The sequence below is a fragment of the Caretta caretta genome, chromosome 11, assembly GCF_965140235.1.
Source record: "Caretta caretta isolate rCarCar2 chromosome 11, rCarCar1.hap1, whole genome shotgun sequence".
NCBI classification, from domain to species: domain Eukaryota; kingdom Metazoa; phylum Chordata; order Testudines; family Cheloniidae; genus Caretta; species Caretta caretta.
The window spans coordinates 20,075,507-20,099,683 of record NC_134216.1 but is presented as its reverse complement, the minus strand read 5'-3'; the positions used below and the strand labels follow the sequence as shown (position 1 = coordinate 20,099,683).

The window sequence follows — 24,177 nt, the reverse complement described above, 5'->3', positions numbered from 1 at the left end:
TATACTTTGTAACTCCTTGGTAACTTTATTTTGAGCCTTATCACCTATATAGAGCTTTGCATGCTCAAAGCATTGTATAGACATAAAGGTGACTGCAGCTCAGCCAGGATTTCACCCTTTAATTATCAGTCTTTGCAACGCATGCAAGAAAACATTATTATCCCATTTTACAGATAGAAACAGAAGCACAGTTTGTCTAAGGCCTCATGGCATAGCTGGGTATGATTATTCATCTGGTCATGCTACAACCCTCTTCTTGCTTTATTTTTAATGCTAACAAAAGTTTTAGAAACAATATTGGCCACTTGCTTGTCAACTTTCATGTTTTCCGGTAGAATCAATTAAGATGTATTTTTTCCTTTTGTATTTCTAATTTAACTACTAGGTTTCTCCTTCTAAAACTTAAATGAACCAAGTCTCTCAACCACACACAAACACCCCCTATCTCTTGGTCTGAAACCTTGAAATCTATGTTTCAGCTTGTTGCAGATTTTTACGGTTCAGTCATAACTCCCTGAAAAACAGGGCTTTAAAACGGAAGTGCTGACAAAACTTTAAACTACAGCTGCACAAATGGCGCTGCAATAATTTATAATCTAGAGGCAGCTCTTGGGTTTATTATCACTATGACAAATGCACTGTCATTGTTAATAGGATATTTCCCAGCAAGGACTTCTTGTTATGCAAGCCAGGTTCAGTATGTCATGCAGCATGATAGCAATAAAGTCTACAAGAATTTGTAATGAACTTCAATTACTAATAGATTATGGTTAATGGGAAATATGTGCAGTAAAGATATGGGTTTTTATATGTGCCTTCTGGTACTCTACAAGGCTATGATTTATGATACAATTTATGTTAACATTCTCCAGTATGAAAAAAGCCTAAATTGGTGGAAAGCTGCTTCATCCATAACAAATATTTAAGATAATTTTGCACATCATGTAAATGAAGATATAAAATTAGATATTAATCCATTTCATTTTAGCATTTGTATTTTTATTAATATGAAGATGTTGCCCTACTGTGTAATGACATTAAAAATCCCATCATGAGCTGCAAGCATGAATTACGTGGACATTGTGAAAATGACGATAGCATCTGAGATGTAAACGTAATAGTTCAAATTGCTGCTGTAATTAACCAGCATGATTAAATTGTACATAAAAATATTCTAAAGTGACAGTCTTGAGGCTGCTCAGACAAATGGATTTGGCATGGAACCGAGCCAGTTTGTGAGAACTGGAGCCCTCTTAAGTAGGGGTAGGGTTTTGGAGGCCAAATACAGCAGGAAGGAAGGGTATTTTGGAACCAGCCTTTCTGCTCTCTGTGGCTATGCGCTTTCCCTATGTCTTGCATCACTCCAACAGTCCAGTCCTTACAAGTTCCTTTTGATCTACGTCCACCTAGTAACACTCTTCCTATAAACAAAACCTCTTGCAGGAGCCATTTCTGGGAATGATCACACAGCTCAAGAGCCATGAGCCCGCAGTTATTTGCAGGTGAGGCAGAAAGCTGGAAGTTTTGTCAATATTCTGACAAAAGTCCCACTAACTCTCCCACTTCCTGTGATTAAACCCCATGCACCCTGAGTGCATGTGCTCATAAAGTAGAGAAATGAGGGGAGATCTACCCATTTAGCTGAAATGCTTCATCATAGCCACAGCCAATGAGAGAGGCAACGCCAATTGTTAAACAGACAAACATTTCCAGCCAAGTGCAGCTTGATATGTTTTTCGTTTCTGAAAAATATACTTGGCCAAATAGAAGGCACAAACTTGCATTCCCATTTAAGTATATAGGTAATGCAACACTCTGGATCTCTTTCCCCCTTTGATTTATACAAGTTTTGCAAGGGTGTACCTACATTGACTTAAGTGGACTTTCTCATGATTTGTGTGCATTAGAAAAGGATCAGGCCCCTACTTTTCAACTTGTTTAAGCCGAAGTCGGAGTGTGAGCAGAAGACAGTGCAGGAGTCTTCCTCTGCAAAGCTATTCTGGGAAAAACATACATGCCCTTTGGTACAATCTGTTCTATTCCTAAGGCAAACAATTATATATGGCACAGAAAGGGACTCAGCTAAGCTAACATTGCATAAATCTCAAGGGGAGAGGGGAAGTCTTCTTGTGTATTATAAAATAGTACTATCCTGCTGCCCAATTAATGGCCCCACTTACCCATCATTAGGAGGGGGCAGAGCGGAGCAAGCAGGGGTTGGGGCCTCCGGGGGAAAGGCGTGGCACATGAGCGGGGCCATGGTTTGGACACCTGTGGGTTCCCCCACTTTTAGGGTGCTTCTGCTGCTCCTGGCTGGAGGAATGGGACTCCATAGTGTCTTTTACCAGGATTTGTTCTCTTTCAACAAATCTGTCAGAGTTTCATAGAATCACAGGACTAAATGGGATCCTCAGAGATCATCTAGTCCAGTCCCCTGCACTCATGGCAGGACTAAGTATTATCTAGACCATCCCTGACAGGTGCTTGTCTAGCCTGCTCTTAAAAATCTCCAATGATGGAGATTCCGCAACCTCCCTTGGCAATTTATTCCAGTGCTTAACTACCCTGGCAGTTAGGAAGTGTTTCCTAATGTTCAACCTAAACTGCCGTTGCTGCAGTTTAAGCCCATTGCTTCTTGTCCTATCCTCAGATGTTAGAAAAAGCAATTTTTCTCCCTCCTCCTTCTAACAACCTTTTATATACTTGAAAACTGTTATCATGTCCCCTCTCAGTCTTCGCTTCTCCAGACTAAACAAGCCCAGTTTTTTCAACCTTCCCTCATAGGTCATGTTTTCTAGACCTTTAATCATTTTTGTGGCTCTTCCCTGGACTTTCTCCAATTTGTCCACATCTTTCCTGAAATGTGGTGCCCAGAACTGGACACAGCACTCCAGCTGAGGCCTAATGAGCGTGTAGTAGAGTGGAAGAATTACTTGTCGAGTCTTGCTTATGTAAGCAGAGTCAGGATGAGCTCCACCCTGACATCTGGTGGTGAGGTGTGGCAAGTTGTGGAAAAGAACTTCAGGGGTGGATCTCATTTGCATAGGCACACCCACCCCGCCTAGAATGAGGCCATAGCGGCCCAAATGGTCACTTCGGCTGCTGTGGGATCCCCAGTGTCTCTGTTGTTGGGGCAGGAAGAATAAATTGTTCTTACCCTGATTATGGGAACTGTGCTTGGAAGTGTACTTGGCCTTTTGTTATGATGGAGGGACTCAACATCAAGTAAGTAGCACTCGCTAGGCAAGGGTCATGGGTTCCAAAACTGTGTGAATTGAGAGAGACTGGGGATAAGTATTAATACTTGATGGCATGGGCTCCTTGGTGAGGGCCTTACATGCTAATTGCACTTCCTCCTCTTTCCACTGTGGAATATCAGAGCTAATTTTGATTCCGTTAGGAGTCTAGTCACAGGATCCTGAGCTCACTTTGGGCTAATGGTGTACTAGCACTGAGGCTCTCCTACTACAAGCTGAATTCACCAAAGAGCTGACCTGACTAAGAGCTGAAATCACTGAGCATTGTGTTAAGTAGTGGGGGAGCCTGAAGATATATTGTGGAGCAGTTTGTGGGACAGCTGGAGTGCCTGGTGGACAGGCTGGTGGAGCAGTTTGTGGGACGGCGGGAGCTGCTTGTGGGACGTGGAGCAGTTTGTGGACTGGCTGGTGGAGCAGTTCGTGGGACGGCGGGAGCTGCTTGTGGGATGCAGAGCTGGTGGAGCAGAGCGGAGCCCTATGGAGCTGTGGGGCAGTAAGCTTCAGATCGTGTAAGGTGCCCCTTACCTCTCTCACCCCCACCCCGATCTCCACCCAGGTTGGGAGGTAAAGCTCTGCAGATAAACTTTCGGCAGTCATTTTCCATTTTGTATGTGTATAACTGACTGTTCCTCTCTAAGTGGAGTACTTTGCATTTGTCCTTATTGAATGTCATCATATATACTTCAGACCATTTCTCCAGTTTGTCCAGATCATTTTGAATTTTAATCCTATCCTCCAAAGCACTTGCAACCCCTCCCAGCTTGGTATTATCCACAAACTTTATACGTGTACTGTCCATGCTATTATGTAAATCAATTAAGATATTGAACAGAACCAGACCCAGAACTGGTCCCTGCCCCTGGTATGGCCTTGCAACTTGCCTCTTAACCACTGATAGCTACACTCTGGAAATGGTTTTCCAGCCAGTTATGTACCCACCTTATAGTAGCTCCATCTAGGTTGTATTTTCATCATTTATTTATGAGAAGGCCATGCAAGACAGTATCAAAAGCCTTACTAAAGTCAAGTTATACCACATCTACCACCCCTCCCCCCCATCCACAAGGCTTGTTACCCTCAATGGTGCCAACATTGCTTAAAATGGACATTCCAGATTCTGGAAACAGTACAGCTGGCTTCAGATTGTCTGGACTTGTCCCAGATTAGCTCCTGATTTGCTCCGTATTGCCTCAAAAACAGCACTAGATTATTGGTACCCAGAAGTGCATTTCTTGGGATACTTCAACCTTGCATTTGATAGATAGGCTGAAGTTGAGCACCTTTTTGTTGGCTGCTCAGTCAATTTATAAGAGATGGGAAAACCTTAACTCTCCCACCATGCTGGAATACACTCAACAGGCTTGGAACCTTGTTCCTTTGTATAAATCTGTGCTAACAGATCAGTTTACACATAAAGTAACTTCCAAAATAACCCTAGCAAAAAACAAACAAACAAACAACAGGAAAAGGCCATTTTCTGCAAAGAAGGGCAATGAAAATGTTTAGGAGAATGGAACAGATCCTATATGAGTAGAGATTAAAAAGATGGACTGTTCATCTTAGAAAAGAAATGACTAAGGAGGGCTTTGAAAGAGGTTATAAAATCAAGAATGTTGTGGAGAAAGTGAATAGGGAATTGTTATTTACTCCGTCATATAACCCCAAAACTAGAGGTAACCTGCGGAAATTAATAGGCAGTAGGTTTAAAACAAACAAAAGGAAGTATTTCTTCACAAAACGCAGAGTCAACTTGTGGAACTCATTGCCATAAGCCATTGTGAAGGCCAAAAGTATAACTGGGTTCAGAAAAGATTTAGATAAGTTCATGGAAGATGGGTCCATCAATGGCTATTAGTCAAAATTATCAGGGATGCAACCCCATGCTCCAGGTGTCTCTAAACCTCCACGTGCCAGAAGCATCTTGTACTGGCCACTGTCAGACAGGATATTGGCTGATCCAGTATGATCATTCTTATGTTCCATCTAGTCATAAAGTTTTGTTTATACATTAATGTATTTCTGTAAGTTTCCAGGGTTCTATCCTCTGTGGCTGGGATTGAATTGGCACAGAATCCAGAGAGGGTGATGGGTTATATTCCCCACCCCTGCCTTTGATTTAGTGGCAACATGACAACACATGTTTCTCAAGAGTTCCACCTAATGTATCACTGAAGAGGACATACCACCAATAACAGCTGATGACTGGCTGAATTCTTTCTTCTGTTGTACATTAGCAATGCATACAGCATTGTGTCTGGAGGGGAGATTTTCCTTCCCTCCCCTTTTAGAATTTGTCAGAGTATTACAGGATATATTTAGGTCTGCTAATCCTTGAAACTGCACATGCTGCTGTATAAAAGTGGTGGTAGTTTCTGTTCAGTGCAGCAGCTGTGAAATATAGTGGGTACATTCGAAAGTACACTGGGATTAATGTTTGATTACTAGATATAGATAGGTAAAACAATTCACACCAACATGACTGTAAATCGCTATTAATGCCAGGTGCGCTTCCTACTAAATCACCCATCACCTCAAATATTTAATACATCGATATTGAATTGGCTGTATATACAAAATTAAAGATCCCATTTTGCAGCTAAAGCATTATCTACAGTAAACCGTTTCAATATTGAATCAAGTTCACCTGCCTCACTGAATGAACTGAGTGTTCAAGCTATTCAATTCACTCATGCACCTACCTTGTATTCCACTAAGCACTGCATCTTGTATATAGCATAGTAGCTACTAAAACCATGAAATCATTTATTAAAACAAATTAATCAACTACTGAAGTGAAGACAGTGATGTTCAGGAAAGGGATTTAGGATGAAGTCACTTCACCAGCATTGAGAAGCATGAAAAAGTCCTCCAAGGTATGTCTACACTACAGCTGGGAGTGTGCTCAAGATAGCACACAAAAATTAGCATGTAGGTGGGGGTAGGTTGGGCAGTACCTTGGCCTAGACTCCCAAATACAAACCTGCCCAGATCCCCCCAAATATATACTTAGCCCCTGGCCCTGGGCTACCCCAGCTATGTGTCTATTTTTAGCCTGCTAGCTAGAGCAGAGCTAGTGCATGGTTTTTCTACCTGAGCTGGGAAGCATTTTCTTAGCTGTAATGCAGACGTACCCCGAGTCAGAAATGGGTCAATGTCCTTAGATAACTTCAGAAGAAGATGCTTCTTGCCGAATGGCTTATATTATAGATCAGTGGTTTTCAAACTGCGGGTCATGACCCAGTACTGGGTCGCGGAATGTAAGGCACTGGGTCGCGGCAGCTCTGGTCAGCGCCGCCGATCGGGCCGTTAAAAGTCCCTGCCTGGCTAAGGCAGGGTAGTTCCCACCTGTTCTGACACCGCGCTGTGCCCCAGAAGCATCCAGCAGCAGGTCCCATGCCTAGGTGAGGAGGCCATGTGGCTCCGTGCTCTGCCCCCACCCCAGTGCTGGCTCCGCACTCCGGAGCTGAGGGCGGTGCCTGCGGGCGAGAGCCACGTGGAGCTGCTTACGTACCTCTGCCTAGAAGCCAGACCTCCTGGCCGCTTCTGGGGCGCAGTGTGGTCCCCGGTGCCAGGGCAGGCAGGAAGCTTGCCTTAGCACCCCTGCTGTGCCACTGACCGGGAGCCACTGCAGGTAAGCCTGTGCCTCTATCCCCTACCCCAGCCCTGAGCCTCCCCCAAACCCAGAGCCCCCTCCTGCACCCCAAAGCCCTCATCCCTGTCCCCACCCCAGGGCCTGCACCCCCTCTTGCACCCCAACCCCCCGCCTCAGCCCTGAGCCCCTCCCACACCCCTAACCCCTCATCCTCAGCTCCACTGGGTCACAGGCATCAACAATTTTCTTCAACTGGGTCGCCAGAAAAAAAGTTTGAAAACCACTGTTATAGATGACACTGGGCCCAATCCAGGTGTAACTCTGTTGAAAACAAGAATCCCACTGATGTCATTTCTGTTTCATCCTTTAAGTTTTATTTTTATATCTTGTACATTATGGAGGCCACCAGACACATGTAGCCCTTGTTACACAAGAGTTAAGACAAATGAGGGAAAATACATATTTCTCTAACTGAAAATACAAATCTGAGACAACATTTTGGTTTAAAAGATCAGCAGCAACTCATTCCTACCAAGGACTTGCATGCTACCTTATTCTCTAATCCAGTGCTGCAGAGATCTGGGCACCTGATGTGAAGAGCCAATACATTCTGTATGCATGGAAGTTATGATCACCATTGCCCAGGGAGTATGTTCATTTTGAGAAATGGTCTATGAGAGCTATAGCTTTATCTCTCCAGAGTCAGTTGTGTATATGAATCTGATTCATGGGGAAGGGAAGCTGCAGGTGAAACAAAATAAATTTGGAAATACGTGAACAGGGGAGCAGTGCTATGGGATGGTGTTGATTAGTAGGGCAGCAGATGTATGCAACTAATTCCTATAGAGGATAACCAGAAGTATGTTGTTTTGAAGGCGGTGTCGCAACAACTTCAAAACCACATCAGCAGCAGAGGAACCAACCCGAGGATCGGTAGTTATGGGGGAAGAGTTTTGTAAGCTAGGTTGAGGAGTTGTACTGGGGATTTCCAAACATACTTCATTTAAAAAAATATTTGGCTGGATAGCATATTTAAATTATAATGATATCTGTTCAAGGTCAATATTACTCCTTACCCATCCATCAGAAGTTCATTGTTTTGTATTTGTTGGGCTTTGATTAATGGTGCTAGTTATATGTACTCTGATTATAGAACTGTCATATAATAAAGTATAACTTGCTGAATAGCAAGTTATGTATTAATATATTTTTGAAGAATTAGTAATGTATTAACGTGTATTTGTAACACCTATTAATATTAATTTCCTAACTGTTTATAAACTTTCTCAGACATACCCTAGTGAACTTAATTTGTAGAGTATAAAAGACACTCAGAAATTTAAGTGGTTAACTGTTTGTATATGATCATTTGTTTCTGGACTGAGAAATCCAGTAGATCTTAGTCATGGCTCAATCACTATTGCACTCAAGTTGTTGTTAAAAAAAACCTTTCCATCTTTCTCCTCGCTGCATTCAGGCTTTTTTAGTTCTTCCATTATTTCATTTTTTAGGTCAAGAGGAGCAGTTTTACTAAAATAGCAGGTTTCTGTCAAAAAATCCAGCAGCAGCTCCCCCTCTTTATTCCCTTTGATAAAACAATTAGTTATGTCCATAGTGGATGGAAGCTCATAGTCCTGATACTTCAGCCCTATTGTATTGAGTTGCTCTTTGATGTCAGCAGATGAAACATATATGCAAAGATCGTTTAGAGGTAAGCGAGGTCCATATTTCTTCCACAGCCTAGCCCAGCCACTGGTTCCTGCCAGATTAAAATCATATTAAAAATAAGAGTGTATTTAAACAAAGTTTCAGATGGATTATTTTAAGCATTATGGCCCCAATTCTGAGCTGAACCGTTCAGGAGGCACAGCCCAGGAGACACAGCCCATGACATAGGAGCACAGAGGCTATATGCAAAATAATTGCTACACTAAATGGGTAAGACCCCTGAGTGCATGTGGGCCTGCACACAGTGGAATCAAGGCAGACGGGTGTGGCAGCAAAAGGGCAGGATCCTCAGAATCTGCATAGGAGATCCACACACCCCTGCCTTTGCTTCCCTTGTACCAATACCCAGTGGGGTTTGGAGGAAGGGATAGGATGGATTCACCCACTGAACCCCACTCATAAGACAGCTTGTGCAGCATTAGTGGCCTCAGGGAGGATTCCGTTACAGACCCACCCCTTAACCTGGGAGCCCCGTTATGCACAGTTCATTAAAGGCCTGATCCTGTTGCTACTGCTGTCAATGACAAAACAACCACTGATTCAGGACTGGGCCCTTATCCAGGACATATAGAAGCCTTGGCCCTGAAAGAATACAGGGATTATTCAGCAGTTTAAAGGTTTAAAGTTTAACGCTTGTTAATGATAAAACAAAGCACTTAGTTATATCTAATATTTATATAGGGTTAGGCTGTGCAAGTTGCCTAGAGCCCAGAGTAAAGGATGATACAGAGCCACACCACTTTAAGACTAGGGCAAAATTCTACCTCAAAGCTGCTTAGGGTACAAAGTGAGTATGTCTGCTGCTACACCCCTCAGTCCCATTACACAAGCTGGTGAGGGACAGTCTTGGGTAGATTCCTCCCTTTCTGCACCTCTGCAGAGCAATCAGGGCTTGCTATTTTGGCTGGCTCTTATTCAGGCTGTGCAAGGCAGTGGGCGGGGGGCTATGAGAATGCTCCTATAGCCTTCCCCAATCCTCCACATGCATGTAAGGACCAGCCACAATCTGCCCCATAGTGATCACAGGTTTGTACACAAGTACATATTCACAGCAGAGACATACTTCGAATTAATGAGGTACTGAGACAGTGGACATTCGAAAAAGAAGAGTCAGGGAAGCTGATGACAATGCAGGATTTATTTCTTTATTCTCTCTAATCTCAGTTCCATGATTCAGCATTTCCAGTGTAAATCATTTATAAGAAGGATGACACCACCCTGATTGGGTGGGCGGGAAGTAAATCCAGGCCTAATTGAGGACCTGCTGAGAGAGAGGACTCTAAATTCCCCTAACTAATAAACCATTCTCCAAAACTGGCTTTGTCTGTAAACAGTTACCTACAGTGTAATAAATACTTCAGTGGTTTAGAGGAGACTCTGATGCTATTTTTTTCTCACCTGGTTGAAAATGAATGCGGAGCACTAATTGCAGAAAAGTTGCTGGTGTCAGTGTTCAGTGACTTGCTGCCATTTCTGAGCTGAGCAATTACACACTACTTGAATGGAGTATTATTATAATAGCTCTCTGTGGGCGCAACATATGGCACTACTTTTGTTTTCAAGATGATGTGAACTTAATGGTTTTTTTTTTTTTTATTTGTGATTAAAAACACTACAACTTAACTCTTGTAGCTGTCCTGGCCTCTCGAAAGGTACAGAGTGACTGGGAGGGACTGAAACCTTCATAGAGGGACCACATACCCTTATCAATTCTTCTCTTTTTAGTCCCAGGGTTTTTTGTTTTGTTTTGTTTTGGAGGGAGCTATATTTTGAAACTGCTTTTGCCTATTTATTTTCTTATAGTTTTCCCATCTCACCCTTCTCTTCCTGTTTCATTCTCTCTGCAGCTCTTCTCCTTCCCTTCTTTTTCCCCCTCTTCCCTTAGTTTTATTTATTTTTTATTCTTTGCTATTCTAAACTGCCTCTGATTCAGTTTTCCTTTCCCTTGTTGGTTCCATTGCTTTCTGCTCTTCTCTGTTCCATTATCTTCCTCCTTTCCTTGTCACCAGTTCACCTCTCTGCAGGTTAAAGGCCACTCTAGGTCATTACAAAAACTAATATCCCCATACTAATTTCCCCCTACTGTTACTCACACCTTCTTGTCAACTGTTTGAAATGGGCCACCCTCATTACCACTACAAAAGTGATTTTTCCTGCCTTGGTATTCTACTGTTAATTGAATTGTCTTGTGAGCACTGACCCTGAACTTGGTAAGGCAACTCCCATCTTTTCATGTACTGTGTATATATACCTGCTACTGTATTTTCCACTCCATGCATCTGATGAAGCGGGTTTTAGCCCACAAAAGCTTATGCCCAAATAAATTTGTTAGTCTCTAAGGTGCCACAAGGACTCCTCGTTGTTTTCACTCTAGGTCAGAAATCCTACCCTAGAGACTCTTGTTCTGACTCGAGTGGGAGGGCTGGCCTATCAAAAATTGTGACACATAACTCAGACTTGCAGACACAGCAATCACTACTGTCCACATATGTTTTCTAATAGCCCTACTTGTAGATGTAGATTGACTCATGCAATCGTGAATTATGAGTTGCGTTTTCAGAGAGAAGTACAATAAGGAATAATACCATGCAAAAACTGTAACGCTGGGTGAGGACTACAAATATTTAATGCATTAGTTCAAATTTGTAAAAATTCCTTTTGACTGTGTTCATGCCCTTTTTTATGTTTGCCTCCCATGAATATTCCAGTGAATACACTTACTGGTAGCTTGAAGGAAGTCAAGTGAATATCCCAGAACATTCATGGACAAGAAATTTCAAATTCAGATTTCCGGGTATCTGTGCCAGGAACCTGATTTCAAGAGTTATGCTCATACAATTAGGGAACTGAAACATGTCACCTGTGTGTCTAATGTAAACTATTGTAATTTTAAATATGGAATACTTGCACTGAACAGCTTACTAACAAGCTACCAGCCAAAAATGATTCACAAACAATTCTGAATAGTACATCTATGAATTGCCTGCAAAAAGCACAATTTTCTCAAACACAAAAAGGGGTGAGCTTCATTATTTAAAATATACATTTTACATATACAATATACAATTTACAAATTTTCCCAAATCTAATAAAAACAAATTTTTTAAGCACTGAGGCCCTGTTCCTCCAAGGTATTTAGTTGCCTAAGGGCCTTGCCAAAACAATCATAGATGAACGTTTATATATCTTAGCAACGATTACATGTTACTGTATCCTAGCGTCAGAAAATCCCTTATAACTGTATGAAAAATTTCCCAGAGGGTTATGTTAGACTCCAGTCATGGTAATGTTAATAAATCCATAGTCACCTGATATCACAGTACTGTAGAATCCTAACGCATTTTGTTTTTCCATTTTGCTACTGAATCGATCATACAATATCTCAATCAGATGTGAAACAGCCAATCTAATTCTGCAGATGAGATTTTCCACAAAATGATGATATTAAGGAAATGGGCAGTTAAAGGGGAAAATGGACCATATGTCCACCAACACCTGTTGTATGGCATAACAGAGCACCATTGCTGCTGTTTGCTTAATGCCACATGTGTCTAGGAGTTACAAGTCTTTGTGCCGTATCCTGAAACCTGTAATGCATGAGTAGCTTCACTGATATCGATGGCACTGCTTAACTGAGTAAGGGTGTCAGGATCAAGCCCGTTTAGTTCATTGTCTGTCTATTATGAGTTTATCTCTATCCTTGTTTACAAATGAAGTTGCCAAGATTCTGATTTGTGAATTTCACAAAGCTCTGTTTTTATTTTGTGGGCTTTGAGGCATACAGTCTACTGCATATAAAACATAGATCTCATACACACACACACACACACACCATATAATACATGTCTGGTCGGCTGGCAATTCACTAAGCTAGGAGCTTAAGTTCTATAGCACAGCAATTAAGTTGAGAACTGGCATATGATGAACTCAGATGTGTGCACACATGAACACATGCAGTCTTCATAGGTGCACATTCAGATCTGCACTGAGTGTGGAAAGAACCCACTTAAGATCACCTACCTGATACAAGAATAATAAGGAGCTTAGCCTTAGCTTCCAGCAGACTGTGAAAGTATTGAATAGTAGCAGGCAAATCTTTTACATAGTAGAGCATCTGGAAATGAAAAGAAATACTGTAAAATAAATACTCCAAGCCTGAGAGGTTCCTTGGAGATTGATGGCAAATGCAGGGGCGTGGGCAGCATCTGTCTGTGTGTAGCCAGAAAGCAGGCAGAAAATGAGCAGAGAGTGGGAGCAGCAGTGGAAGGGTATCCCTGAGAGGAAGCTGAGGTTACGGCTACACTAGAGAGCTCACAGAGTCACAGATGCACCAATGCAGCTATGCCTCTGTAAGCTTTCTAATGTAGCCACTCAAATGTAGCTGGGCAAGAGCTCTGTCAGCTTAATTATTCCAGCCCCCGCAAGCAGCAGTAGCTATGTCAGGGGGAGAAGCTTTCAGCAACTCCTGCTCTTGTTGTACAGAGATGAAAAAATAAGGGATGTCCCTTGTATTAAGGGACTGTTGGCAACCCTAAGGGTCAGCTCCTAAATACTGTATTTACTACAAGCCCTGAGTAAGAGGCATCAGGTAGTTGCTCAGAGCCACAATTTGGTCCTGGTTCCCCTTTTGCTCCAGTAAGTAAGTAAGCTGCAGCAGCCCTTGACCTGGAGCAGATAACTTCCTTCTCTGCACCAGCTCACCCCTGCAGACTGACACGCTGTGGGCAAGGGCAATGTATAAGCTCCGCCCACTTCCCACCCATCTGCATGAGAGGAGGTAGCTGCAACATGGCTACCCTGCACAGAGGAGTGAAGGGGTGTCTATGCCCACTTACACCTTGTCTGGGCGTGTTGGGCAAGTGACGATCTTGCCCTAAGTTTTTTGTCCAAGTTTGCATTGTATACCTTTTAAAAAAAATGAAACTAAGAACTTTTGTGTAATTGCTGAAAATTTTGCTGGTGATACCGTTTCTAGCCAATAAAAATCAGATGTGTCCAGAAAAATGTAGGTTATGTACCATCAGGGGTGAAAGAAACTTACAGGACTTACTGGTACGCCAGAGTCCTGAGCAGGGGGCGTGGCCTCAACCGGAGGGGGCGTGGCTTCAACCAGAAGAAGTGGGACCTTTAAAGGCGCTGTGGCTCCGGCTGCGGTAGCAGCAGCTGGGAGCCCCGGGGCCCTTTAAATCACCCCAAAGCTACCAGCTGCAGAGGCGGCTGGGAGCTCCAGGGCTCATTTAAAGGGCCCAGGGCTCCGGCCGCCACTCCCGCAGCGAATCCCCGGGCCCTTTAAATCGCCGATGAAGCCCCTGGGGCTCCTGGCTGTTGCCACTACCCTGGGGCTCGGGCAGAGATTTAAAGGTCCTGGGGCTCCGTTGTGGTAGCAGCAGCTGCGAGCCCCTGGCCCTTTAAATCACTGCCAGAGCCCTGCCGCCGCTACTCCAGGGCTGCGGCAGTGGGGCTCAGGTGGCAATTTAAAGGGCCCAAGGCTCCGGCCACTGCAGGGAGCCCCAGGCCCTTTAATTTGCCGGCCTGGGGAAGCCGGTCTGGTCTGGCATGGCGTACTGGCTCTGAATGACAGCACTAACCAGGCTACGTGGTGATTTCAGCATGAAGTGTTTAATTTAATGTTTGTTAACGTTCTTCCCTTCCCCCTTCCCGAAATTCTTCTGGCAATGTCTGGTCCATGAATGTGCCTTTCTGTGACTGCACTAATCATTCTGATGCTTTGTCTTCACTGGACCCTTGTCTTTTTACCTTTTTTACCTCAGGGTAACTAATACAGTTGAGTTATTCCAAGGTAAAACCACAGTGGAGACACGCTACAGATAAGGTAGGCAAGGTCAAGCCCACGTGGGGATATAGTGCTCACCTCACCTAGTTTAACTGATGGTAAAACTGTACTACAGTTTTACCATCAGTTAAACTAGGTGAGGTGAGCACTATATCCCCACGTGGGCTTGACCTTGCCTACCTTATCTGTAGCGTGTCTCCACTGTGGTTTTACATTGGGTTAGCTCACCTGCATTAGTTACCCTGAGGGGAAAAAATACACAGATTTTTAGCAGTGAAGACATGGTCTGTGATAACTTCAGTGAACCTAAAAGTACAAAGAAAATTTCACAGAGAGGAAAAATTTAAAAAAACATCAGTTAACATTTATTTCTCAGCTGACTGCCACCTTTAGCCTGGTTAATGAGGATACTGAACCCTAAAGTTGCCTTGCTGTACCTCAGTTTTCATTTTTGCAGCTCACTTATATTTAACTAGGTTGAGTTTATTTCTTTATAATTCTTTACCTTTCTTCTCATTAAAATGCACAACGAGGTCACCGACCTTAGGCGTATTCTGTAGAGACAGACGTCAACAACATTTACTATGCATTGCTTTTACCTGAATCATGTGAATAAAGTCCCATTTCTTAAACTCTTTTTTCTCCTTCATTCGACTTTCATATTCAGATGATGTCTCCTTATACCAGGTAAACTTTATGTTCTCAAGGTTCGATGTCTTAGCTACACGTTCTAAAATACAGAGAGGATGGTGTTTAGTCTGTCTCATTTGAGCAAATGTGGAAACAATTTCCATTCAAAATAGTAATGTAGCCAAAAGTTACACGTTGGCATCATTTTTAATGTAATAACAGAATATTAAAAATGAAGCCTATATGTTATAGTATGTGAACAAATAAAGGTAATAAATAGTAACGATAGGCCCAGTTCTGTGAGGGACTGACTGGTCAGGTCTTTGTGGGATGAAGTACAAATGGGATCTGATGCCTTTATCTTTGTCACTCTTAGCTGTAGAGACTTTTCAGTAGAAATGAGCAAAAATTTGAAAGTTAGGAACTTAATCTGGCTCCAGCTTCCTCAAAATCCTAGTGCCTGAACCCAAGCTTTGGTTTGGACCATTACAGAAAGGAGCAATGTTTAGATCCTTATCCCAACTTCTCCAAGTTTTGAGTGTGTTCAGAGCCAAGCCTTTCGTTCAGGGTCTTATACTGAAGAGTGAAAGAAAGGGAGGGTATTAGAGTGATGTTAATTATAGGAGTGTAATATGAGAAATATTTTCAGCATTGTTTTAATGTGTGTAAAAAGACTGAAAATTAGGAAGAGGGAAGTGTGTTTAAAGTGGGTTCATTCTGAGTCAAGGGCCTGATTCACCACTGTACTACCAGTTTTATGTAGTATAACTACGTTGTTTCCAGTAGTTATATCAGCATAAAAACAGCAGCATGACAGTGGTAAATTCAGCCTAAAATGTGCAACACTTGTTCAGAAGAACATGCTTTGTTAAAATCAGCACTTTAACACTGCTAATCACAGGGTTTCTCTTCTTAGGGCTTTGATGATGATATAGCCCAGCAGAATAGATGAGAAATGCTCCATCAGTGCTTATGTTCTTTTCCTTTACTAGTGGAGATGGGTTACCATTTTTGGATGCTGCTGATGTTGCTCTGTTCTCTTCCATTAACCAGTCACTGGTCTCTGTGCCCATAGTTCAAATCTAATTTGCTATTTTAAACTCAGCCATCATTCAGCAGCAGTCCATATCACTATTGCAAATAATCTGGTACAATCTGATTCAATTTAATTGCTAGACAGTTTGTGAGAAGACATTAGGAAGAAAATCGGATCACTGACCAACCCAGACAGCATAGTTCCTTTATGTCAAAATCCAAACAAGGCAAACTGGTTTGGATAAAATAGGAGTCTCCACCTAAAAATTCATCTGAACCCCAAACTTTCCCTTTAGCAGTTCTGCAAAGTTCTACTAATTCTCCCCCCAGTTTATTCCAGATTTGCATGGCAGTTCTGTCTTCCAAGGTCCTCTCCCTGGTTTCAGAAGCCCCGAAATACTACAACAGATAACAGTTCTTTTGGCTTGAACTGAAACTGGAAATATAAGGCTCTTGGCAGTACAAAGGGGCTTTAATGTGTAAATGAGAATCAGACCCACAATGTTTAATGGCTGTATATCAGAGAATGTTCTGCTGGCCAGGAAACTCAGAGGGTGTTGCAATCTAGGTGGAGGCTTTATTTGGAGTCACAGCGTAGACCCAAGCTCATCTAGGGTCATGGACTGATGTGCTTAGTTTAGAGGATTAGTTTGTTCCTCCCAGAGAGTGAGTAGCAGATGAGACTGATAATTTGACTTCTGAATTACCAAACAGATTGTATTTCCAATTCTCCAGAAAGAGAAATTGGGGCTAAAAACCTAGGTTGATACTTTTTGTGAACATGGTTACAAATCAACAGAATTTTAGTTAGAAATTTAGTTTAGTATTTAATTTTTAGTTTAAGAACTCTTAAAATAAGGGAAACAACTTAATTTTTCCTACTTACCTTTTCCCGAAAAAATGCCCCAAATAGGATTATACAGCCAATTAACTGGCTAGAGATTAGAGGTGATCAGAAAGTACACAAAGATTTCATGAGAGCCTTGTCTTGTGTGGTTTCAGAGTAGCAGCCGTGTTAGTCTGTATTCGCAAAAAGAAAAGGAGGACTTGTGGCACCTTAGAGACGAACCAATTTATTTGAGCATGAGCTTTCGTGAGCTACAGCTCACGTCATCGGATGCGTTCAGTGGAAATTCAGTATTTTCCACGGTACGCATCCGATGAAGTGAGCTGTAGCTCACGAAAGCTCATGCTCAAATAAATTAGTTAGTCTCTAAGGTGCCGCAAGTCCGCCTTTTCTTTTTGTCTTGTGTGGTGTGCATATCCCATAAATTCAGACAGTTCTCAGAGAGAGAGAGAGTTTCCAGAAGGATCAGAACTATTGGATGCATACCCAAAGCAAACTGTCAAACTTTCTGATGTCCGACCGTCAATAGTCTAAATCTGGGGCAATCTAAAAGTTAGTAGGGAAGCTTGCACTATAGCTCTGAGACAGACAATTTTTTTATTAATGGTTGCCTATGAACCCCCTTTAGTGCTCATCTCCTCACGTGTCCTATGTACTACCTTTAAAATGAACAGAAAGGTGTGTGATGGAGGCAGCTAGTGAAAAAATGATGTGCTTCCTGCAAGTGTCTTGAGGTTTCCCCAGGTTTTGAACTTACTGTACAAAATAATGGTGATTTCTCTAGGATTTCCTGCAGAATATCTCAGACTGTGCAAGTTTGTGTATGCAAGTGTTGTTGTAGCCATGTTGGTCCCAGGATAAGAACACAAGAATGGCCACACTGGGTCAGACCAAAGGTCCATCTAGCCCAGTATCCTGTCTTCCGACAGCAGTCAGTGTCAAGTGCCCCAGACGGGATGAACAAAACAGGTAACCACCAAGTGATCCATCCCCTGTTGCCCATTCCCAGCTTCTGGCAAACAGAGGCTAGGGACACCATCCCTGTCCATCCTGGCTAATAGCCATTGATGGACCTATCTTCCATGAATTTATCTAGTTCTTTTTTGAACCCTGTTATAGTTTTGGCCTTCGCAACATCCTCTAGCAAAGAGTTCAACAGGTTGACTCTGCATTGTGTGAAGAAATACTTCCTTTTGTTTGTTTTAAACCTGCTGCCTAATAATTTCATTTGGTGACCCCTAGTTCTTGTGTTACAAGAAGGAGTAAATAACACTTCCTTATTTACTTTTGACACACCAGTCCTGATTTTATAGACCTCTATCATATCCCCCCTTAGTCGTCTCTTTTCCAAACTGAAAAGTCTCAATCTTATTAATCTCTCCTCATATGGAAACTGTTCCATTCCCCTAATAATGTTTGTTGTCCTTTTTTGGACCTTTTTCAGTTTCAATATATCTTTATTCCAATATATCTGTACGCAGTATTCAAGAGGTGGGAGTACTATGGATTTATCTAGAGGCAATATGTTATTTTCTGTTTTATTATCTATCCCTTTCCTAATGATTCCTAACATTGTGTTAGCTTTTTTGATTGCTGCTGCACATTGAGTGGATGTTTTCAGAGGACGATCCACAATGACCCAGAGCTCTTCTCTGGGTCACCTGCTTATCTGTCTGTCTGTCTCACCAACAGAAGCTGGTCCAATAAATGATATTATCTCACATACCTTGTCTCTCCAAGTTCTTTCATGTTAAGAATCCTGCATTTTTAAAGATGTCCTCTAAACCTAAGGGTATATCTACATTGCAGTTAGACACCCGCGGCCGGCCCATGCCAGCTGACTCAGGCTTGCAGGGCTCAGGCTAAGGGGCTGTTTAATTGCAGTATAGAAATTCAGGCTCAGGCTGTAGGCGAACCTCTGGGACCTTTCCACCTCGCAAAGTCCTAAACTCTGGCCTCCAGCCCAAGCCCAAACATCTACACTGCAATTAAACAGTCCTGCAGCCCAAGTCTACAAGCCCAAGTTAGCTGGCACAGGCCAGCTGCAGGTTTTTAATTGCAGTGAGACATACACTTAGAAAGTTAGCATTTTTAGATGAGAGAAAATAGTGTATTATTTATAGTGTGAGGGCACCCAACACATTCCAGGCACTCTCCATAAAGAAGCTGCAGAGCCTGATTCTCCACTGCCTTATACTTTGTGTAGTCACTTGCACATTTTGATCTGGTACTGGTCTGCGCCCACGAGGTGCAAGGCTGGCCACAGTCCCTGCTTCCAAAAGAGTACAATCTATATGTAGAAATCAGTTCGCCCATCACCAGAATATGTATAGCCATGTACTGATCGAACCCAGTAGGTGTTTGACAGCACATAACTGGCTAAGATTGGCAATCAAAATGAATACATTTAGTTGAAACTTCAGTGAGAATTTGGCCAGGCGCAAAGGCTAAACATACTTTATTAGATATGCCATGGCATTTCTCACAAAACAATCAGTGAGGATCTCTGATTTATGGAGAGAGGCATGTTCCAGACCTCTGAGCATAGGACTGAAAGCAAAGATCTTTTGAATGCCAGTTTGTACATTAACGCTGTCTGTATCTTGGACAAGCTAATTAACCTCTATGCCTTGGTTACCTAATTTGTGAGGACTATACTTAACTCAGTAGGGTATTATGAGGATTAGGTAGTTAATATTTGCAAACCACTTAAAAATAGTTCTTGACATTTTTGTTAAACACAATTTCAAGCAGACCCCTCAATGCCATTCTGGGACACTGAGTCAGTGGGAAGAGGGAAGCACACCACACCACTGAAACACAAACACTACATCCTAAAACATCAGGGTTTTACTTATAGCGCTCTCATGCAGTTACTGAACCCTATCTAGTTTATAAAATCTGATCACCTAGCAATGTAAAGAGGCATGGCTGCAGATAGCAGTCCAACACTGCACATACTGATAAAAAGTGCCATGAAAAGCACTCTAAGAATGGGATACAGTAGAGGCATCTGTGTAGTTATAAGGTTTGTCCATACAGAGCTCTTTGCAAGATCAAGAACTAGGACCTTGCTAAGAAGGCAGGAGTCTGCAGTACAGTTGAAAAATTACTAATTACTAATAATTACTAATCCTAAATGAAGATAGTAATTTCCTCTTTTTGAGGCGAAATTGGAACAAAAAGCCTTATAAAGATGACATGTTAGCCAGTGGTCAACTTTGTTAAATGCATTTGCTAGTTCAAATACCTTTGTAGCTGAGGATTTGTTCACTGCTTGGTTCTATCACCTCATTGTTAATGGTAACTCCTGGATGTTTAGCTTGTACTTTTGAGAGAATCTGAAGGTCGATTTCACCTAGGATACAAATATGAAACAGAATGAAAAGGTCAGAGCAGGGATAAATGTGAGGGTTCTGCTAGCTATCATCCTTCCCAAAATCCCTCTTTTTAAAAAAAAATGTAGGTCTCAGATCAATTGCCATGGCAATTAAATCCACTATTTATGTACTGGACAGGTATCACACAGGCATTGGCAGTGTAGTCTTCCACATATTGCTCTTACTGAACTTCTTCAACTCCTTTCTGGAAGATCTGTCTCTAGGGACTGACGATTAATTCCATCACTCCCTCATGAGTCTGACTTCTCTGACACTATCAGATGTATCAGATGTGATGTTCTGTAGTGATATGTGCACATGTCCTCTCAAAAATGGACTGAACTTCCTATTTTGTTTCACACATGCCACTAAATAGCTATCATCTGGTTTTAACCACTGTTAGAGAGTGATCAATACCAAAACCCGGGATACAATCATCCCTGATCTTTGGCAAGTATAGATCTGGATCCAAACGGCAGATCTGCCCCATTTCTAGTCACTACCAACCCAGGCTGGTGTGGAACCAATGAACCAGAGGTAAAAAGCTCTCTGTTCTATTAGAAAATCCCTAAGCCATCACAGTATTCCCCCATTTGTATTTTACAAGGCCATTTGGAGAGTGTTTTGTGTTTATTTTTGAGAGTGAATTAGGGGTCTTTGTCCCAAAGGCTAATTGGCTAATGAGACACATGAGGAAGGGGAAAAAAAGAAAATTAATTTGAAAGCTGAAGCAAATCTCCATTTTTTCCTTTGGTCCTTAAAGTCCTTTGCTCTTTCTGTGACTGACTAAGCTCAATACTGTGTGTCTGTGTATAGAGCATAAAGCAAATATTACAGCACTGGCTGCTTCTTCTCTGTACACAAGGGATCATTCAGATCTGCTGCAGTGATTTTATTGATGAGTGTATTGATAGATCCAACATTTAAATTCCTAGTCCAATATGCAGCGCCGGTAAAGCAAGTAAATAAGATGTTCATTTGTATGATGAAGGAAACCTAGGACACTGTGCTGTAATACTTTATAAAGGCATTGCTTGGACTGCATTGGCTGCATAGTTTTGGTGTCCAGTGTTGGTTACCTTATTTGTCTAAACATTCAGTTAAGATAGAGAGAGTGAAAACAGAGGGCAACTAAAATGAAAAATTGAATAGAGTGTCTTATTTACAAGGAGCAGGTGAACTTAGTCATGAAAGGTGACAAGATTGAAGCATTTAAACTATGTTAAAGTATAAAATTTTTGACACTCAATCAAAAGTAGAACTAGGGGCAGAGATTTAAGATAACAGAGAATGTATGCAAGAAGAATTTATGGAGGGATGGTGAATAACTGGAATGGACTTCCAGCTGAGTAGGTTGAGTGAAGCAGCATTAATGTACTTAGGCAAAAATGGATAACTGGGGTGAATTTGGTAAGTTGAAGAGATACAGATGTGTTTGAGAGGCTGGCTGACCTTCCTGGAGGCAAGCAGGCAACTTTTCACATGCTCATTCCCTCCTCCCCCTCTCCTTACCAGCTTGGTTTAATGGGACTTTTTTTGATACACATGGTGCTTATGACTCCCATTATCTAAGCACCTTACAGTCTTCACTTATCTAGCCTCAACACCATGTGAGGTAGGGAAGTACTATTATGCCCATTTTACAGATGGGGATCTGAGGCACAGAGTTGCCCACGGTAACACAGGAAGTTGGCAATAGAATAGGAAATTGAATTCAGGTTGCCTACATCACAGGCTAGTGACCTAACCACTGGACCATCCTTCTTCTCATCATACCACTGCAGACATGAAGAGGTCCATGCCTTGCTTCTGGTCTTACTAAATGTCATGTGACAGGGTGCTGGGCAAAGGGCTTCTGATTCAGCCCTCTGTCATGCCAGCTTCTATTCAGGGTGATAGATTAGAGATGGCTGTAGATAACCTGGCCCTAATTGGGGATGCAGAGACAGCTGCCGCCTAATTAGCCTGGGGCTGTATAAAAGCCTCAGGGTGGGGAGGCAGAAAGGAAGGGAAAAGGCAGGCAGTGGAAGCAGGAAGGTAGTTCTCCCCTCCCGCAGATGATGAAGGACCAACTGTGAAACGGTGGTGGGAACAAGCCTGTGAATAAATTGCACCAGTGGCTATTGACCCCAGGGTCTCAGAGTGACTTTGTAGACTTAGCAGAGGCAGGAACCAAGGAAAAAAATCTGAATTTCCCATCTCCATATGTTGATGGAAATTTCTACTCTTCCATGGCCACACCACCCTTACTTTATTTTGAAACAAAAAAACTTTGACTCATGACTTAATCTACAGCCTTAATTAACTTCAGTTAGTTCTTTTATATGCAAACAGGTGTCCTGAGGCATTTTATAGTCAAATATGCAGCAGCTTGCATTATCAACAATTTGGCAATTAGACTTTTGGAAGTATTTAAACTCTCTAATACAATTACCTTTTAAAGGCTATCACTACGTTCACCATCAAGTTTCTAATTAAAAATTTTAAATAAAGGGATAGTTTACAGCACAGTTGATGCCTTTTATGTTTTTTACAGGTACAGCAACATTAGGATGCTGTGCACTGAAGTGGAAACTTAATAAGGCACAAGCTGTAGTCAACAGCAGACTCTCTCAGTCGTCTGCTATAATGGGCCCAAACAGCTACACTGGATGGCCAGATCGTGCCTGGCCTTAGTGTGGGTGCATTAGGGATGAGAGAAGCAGGATGAATGCATGGAGCTATCCATCCACCTGTACTCTCTGCACCAAGGACCAGCAACAATCATGCTCCTTGCATGCTGAAGGGACGAGACCCAGGAAGAATAATCTTTCCTGAGCTCTGACAGGATGTTACAGCTTCATACTGGCCTCAATATGGGCCTGAGGCTAAAGGCTACAGCCTACCTCTACATGAAACTGGTGTGAACCCATTAAAATAACAAACAGCTGAACCTTACTTATTGACTCACAAACACTCAGGGTGTGAGGAGAAACCTCAGCAAATCAGAAAACAGCTTATTCTTAAAGTATAACTGTAGTTCAGCAAATGAGCTGTCCTGCGTGCAGCATATGACTTTAGTTCACTCTCAGAACCAATGAAAATCCCGCTTTTCAGTTACGGCAAAATGAGCAAGTGCCACTTTATTGAATCAGTGTCCGTCACGCTAAGCTGCGTCTCTCTGATTAGACAGTTAAACACCCCACTGACTGACTCAAATGATCCTGTGAGAAACACCACCTTCTTGGGCAGAAAATTATCCCCCTTGTTTAGAAATAAATCTCTCCACTCTGTCTCATTGTCAAGGTTATAACAAATGACTCGGCATTTACACGTGGCTATTCTTACTTATAAGGAAAGATTGAAAAAGAATGAGATTAGTTTTCAGAGATGACATGACTAAAGCATTTAAATTACTTTAAGGGTTACTTTAAACTTGTTGCTCCAATAGAGTTTAATGGGCAGACTAGAACTAAGGGACATCGGTATTAAGGGCGGGGACTTATGTAAGCAGTATTTAGGAAGGTATTATATCATGTAGGGAGGCCACTCCCTTATTTATCTACATATATACCTTTAGGTTTTCAACAGCACCCAGACACAACAGTGGCTGAAAAGATGGCGGCTACCAATACCTTGTCTACCCTAGCATCACTGCCACTAGTGGACCAGAACTGGTGGCAACAATAGTGGGCAATGTTAGGGGGAAAATACCCTTATGTGACAAGCTCAAAGTGTCTGTCCCCTGCGCAGTATCCCTTCAGCAAATGGGGATTCAGAGATACATGTCTGATGGTGTTATAACTGTCTAAAGCATAGGGATTCTTGGGAATCAGTAATTTCTATAAGAGACCTTTGCAGTGAGCATGGTCAGTGGTTATTCATATGAACGTGTAATGTAATGTGACAGCACGAACAAAGCCAAAGCTAGAGAT

General features: G+C 42.2%; 1 protein-coding gene across 5 annotated transcripts in view; it reads right to left on the bottom strand.

Annotated features, from left to right (window-relative positions):
- Positions 1-7,200: 7,200 nt before the first annotated feature.
- Positions 7,201-24,177, bottom strand: part of HNMT (histamine N-methyltransferase) — a 49,690-nt gene continuing 32,713 nt past the window's right edge. For all 5 annotated transcript variants that reach the window (XM_048870351.2, XM_048870349.2, XM_048870350.2 and 2 more), the window contains 4 exons: positions 20,134-20,241; positions 14,971-15,101; positions 12,598-12,691; positions 7,201-8,608 (listed from right to left, as the gene is read on the bottom strand). In XM_048870351.2, the coding sequence (XP_048726308.1) occupies positions 8,253-8,608; positions 12,598-12,691; positions 14,971-15,101; positions 20,134-20,241 (689 nt within the window). In that variant the 3' untranslated portion in view covers positions 7,201-8,252. The remainder of the gene's footprint in view (positions 8,609-12,597; positions 12,692-14,970; positions 15,102-20,133; positions 20,242-24,177) is intronic.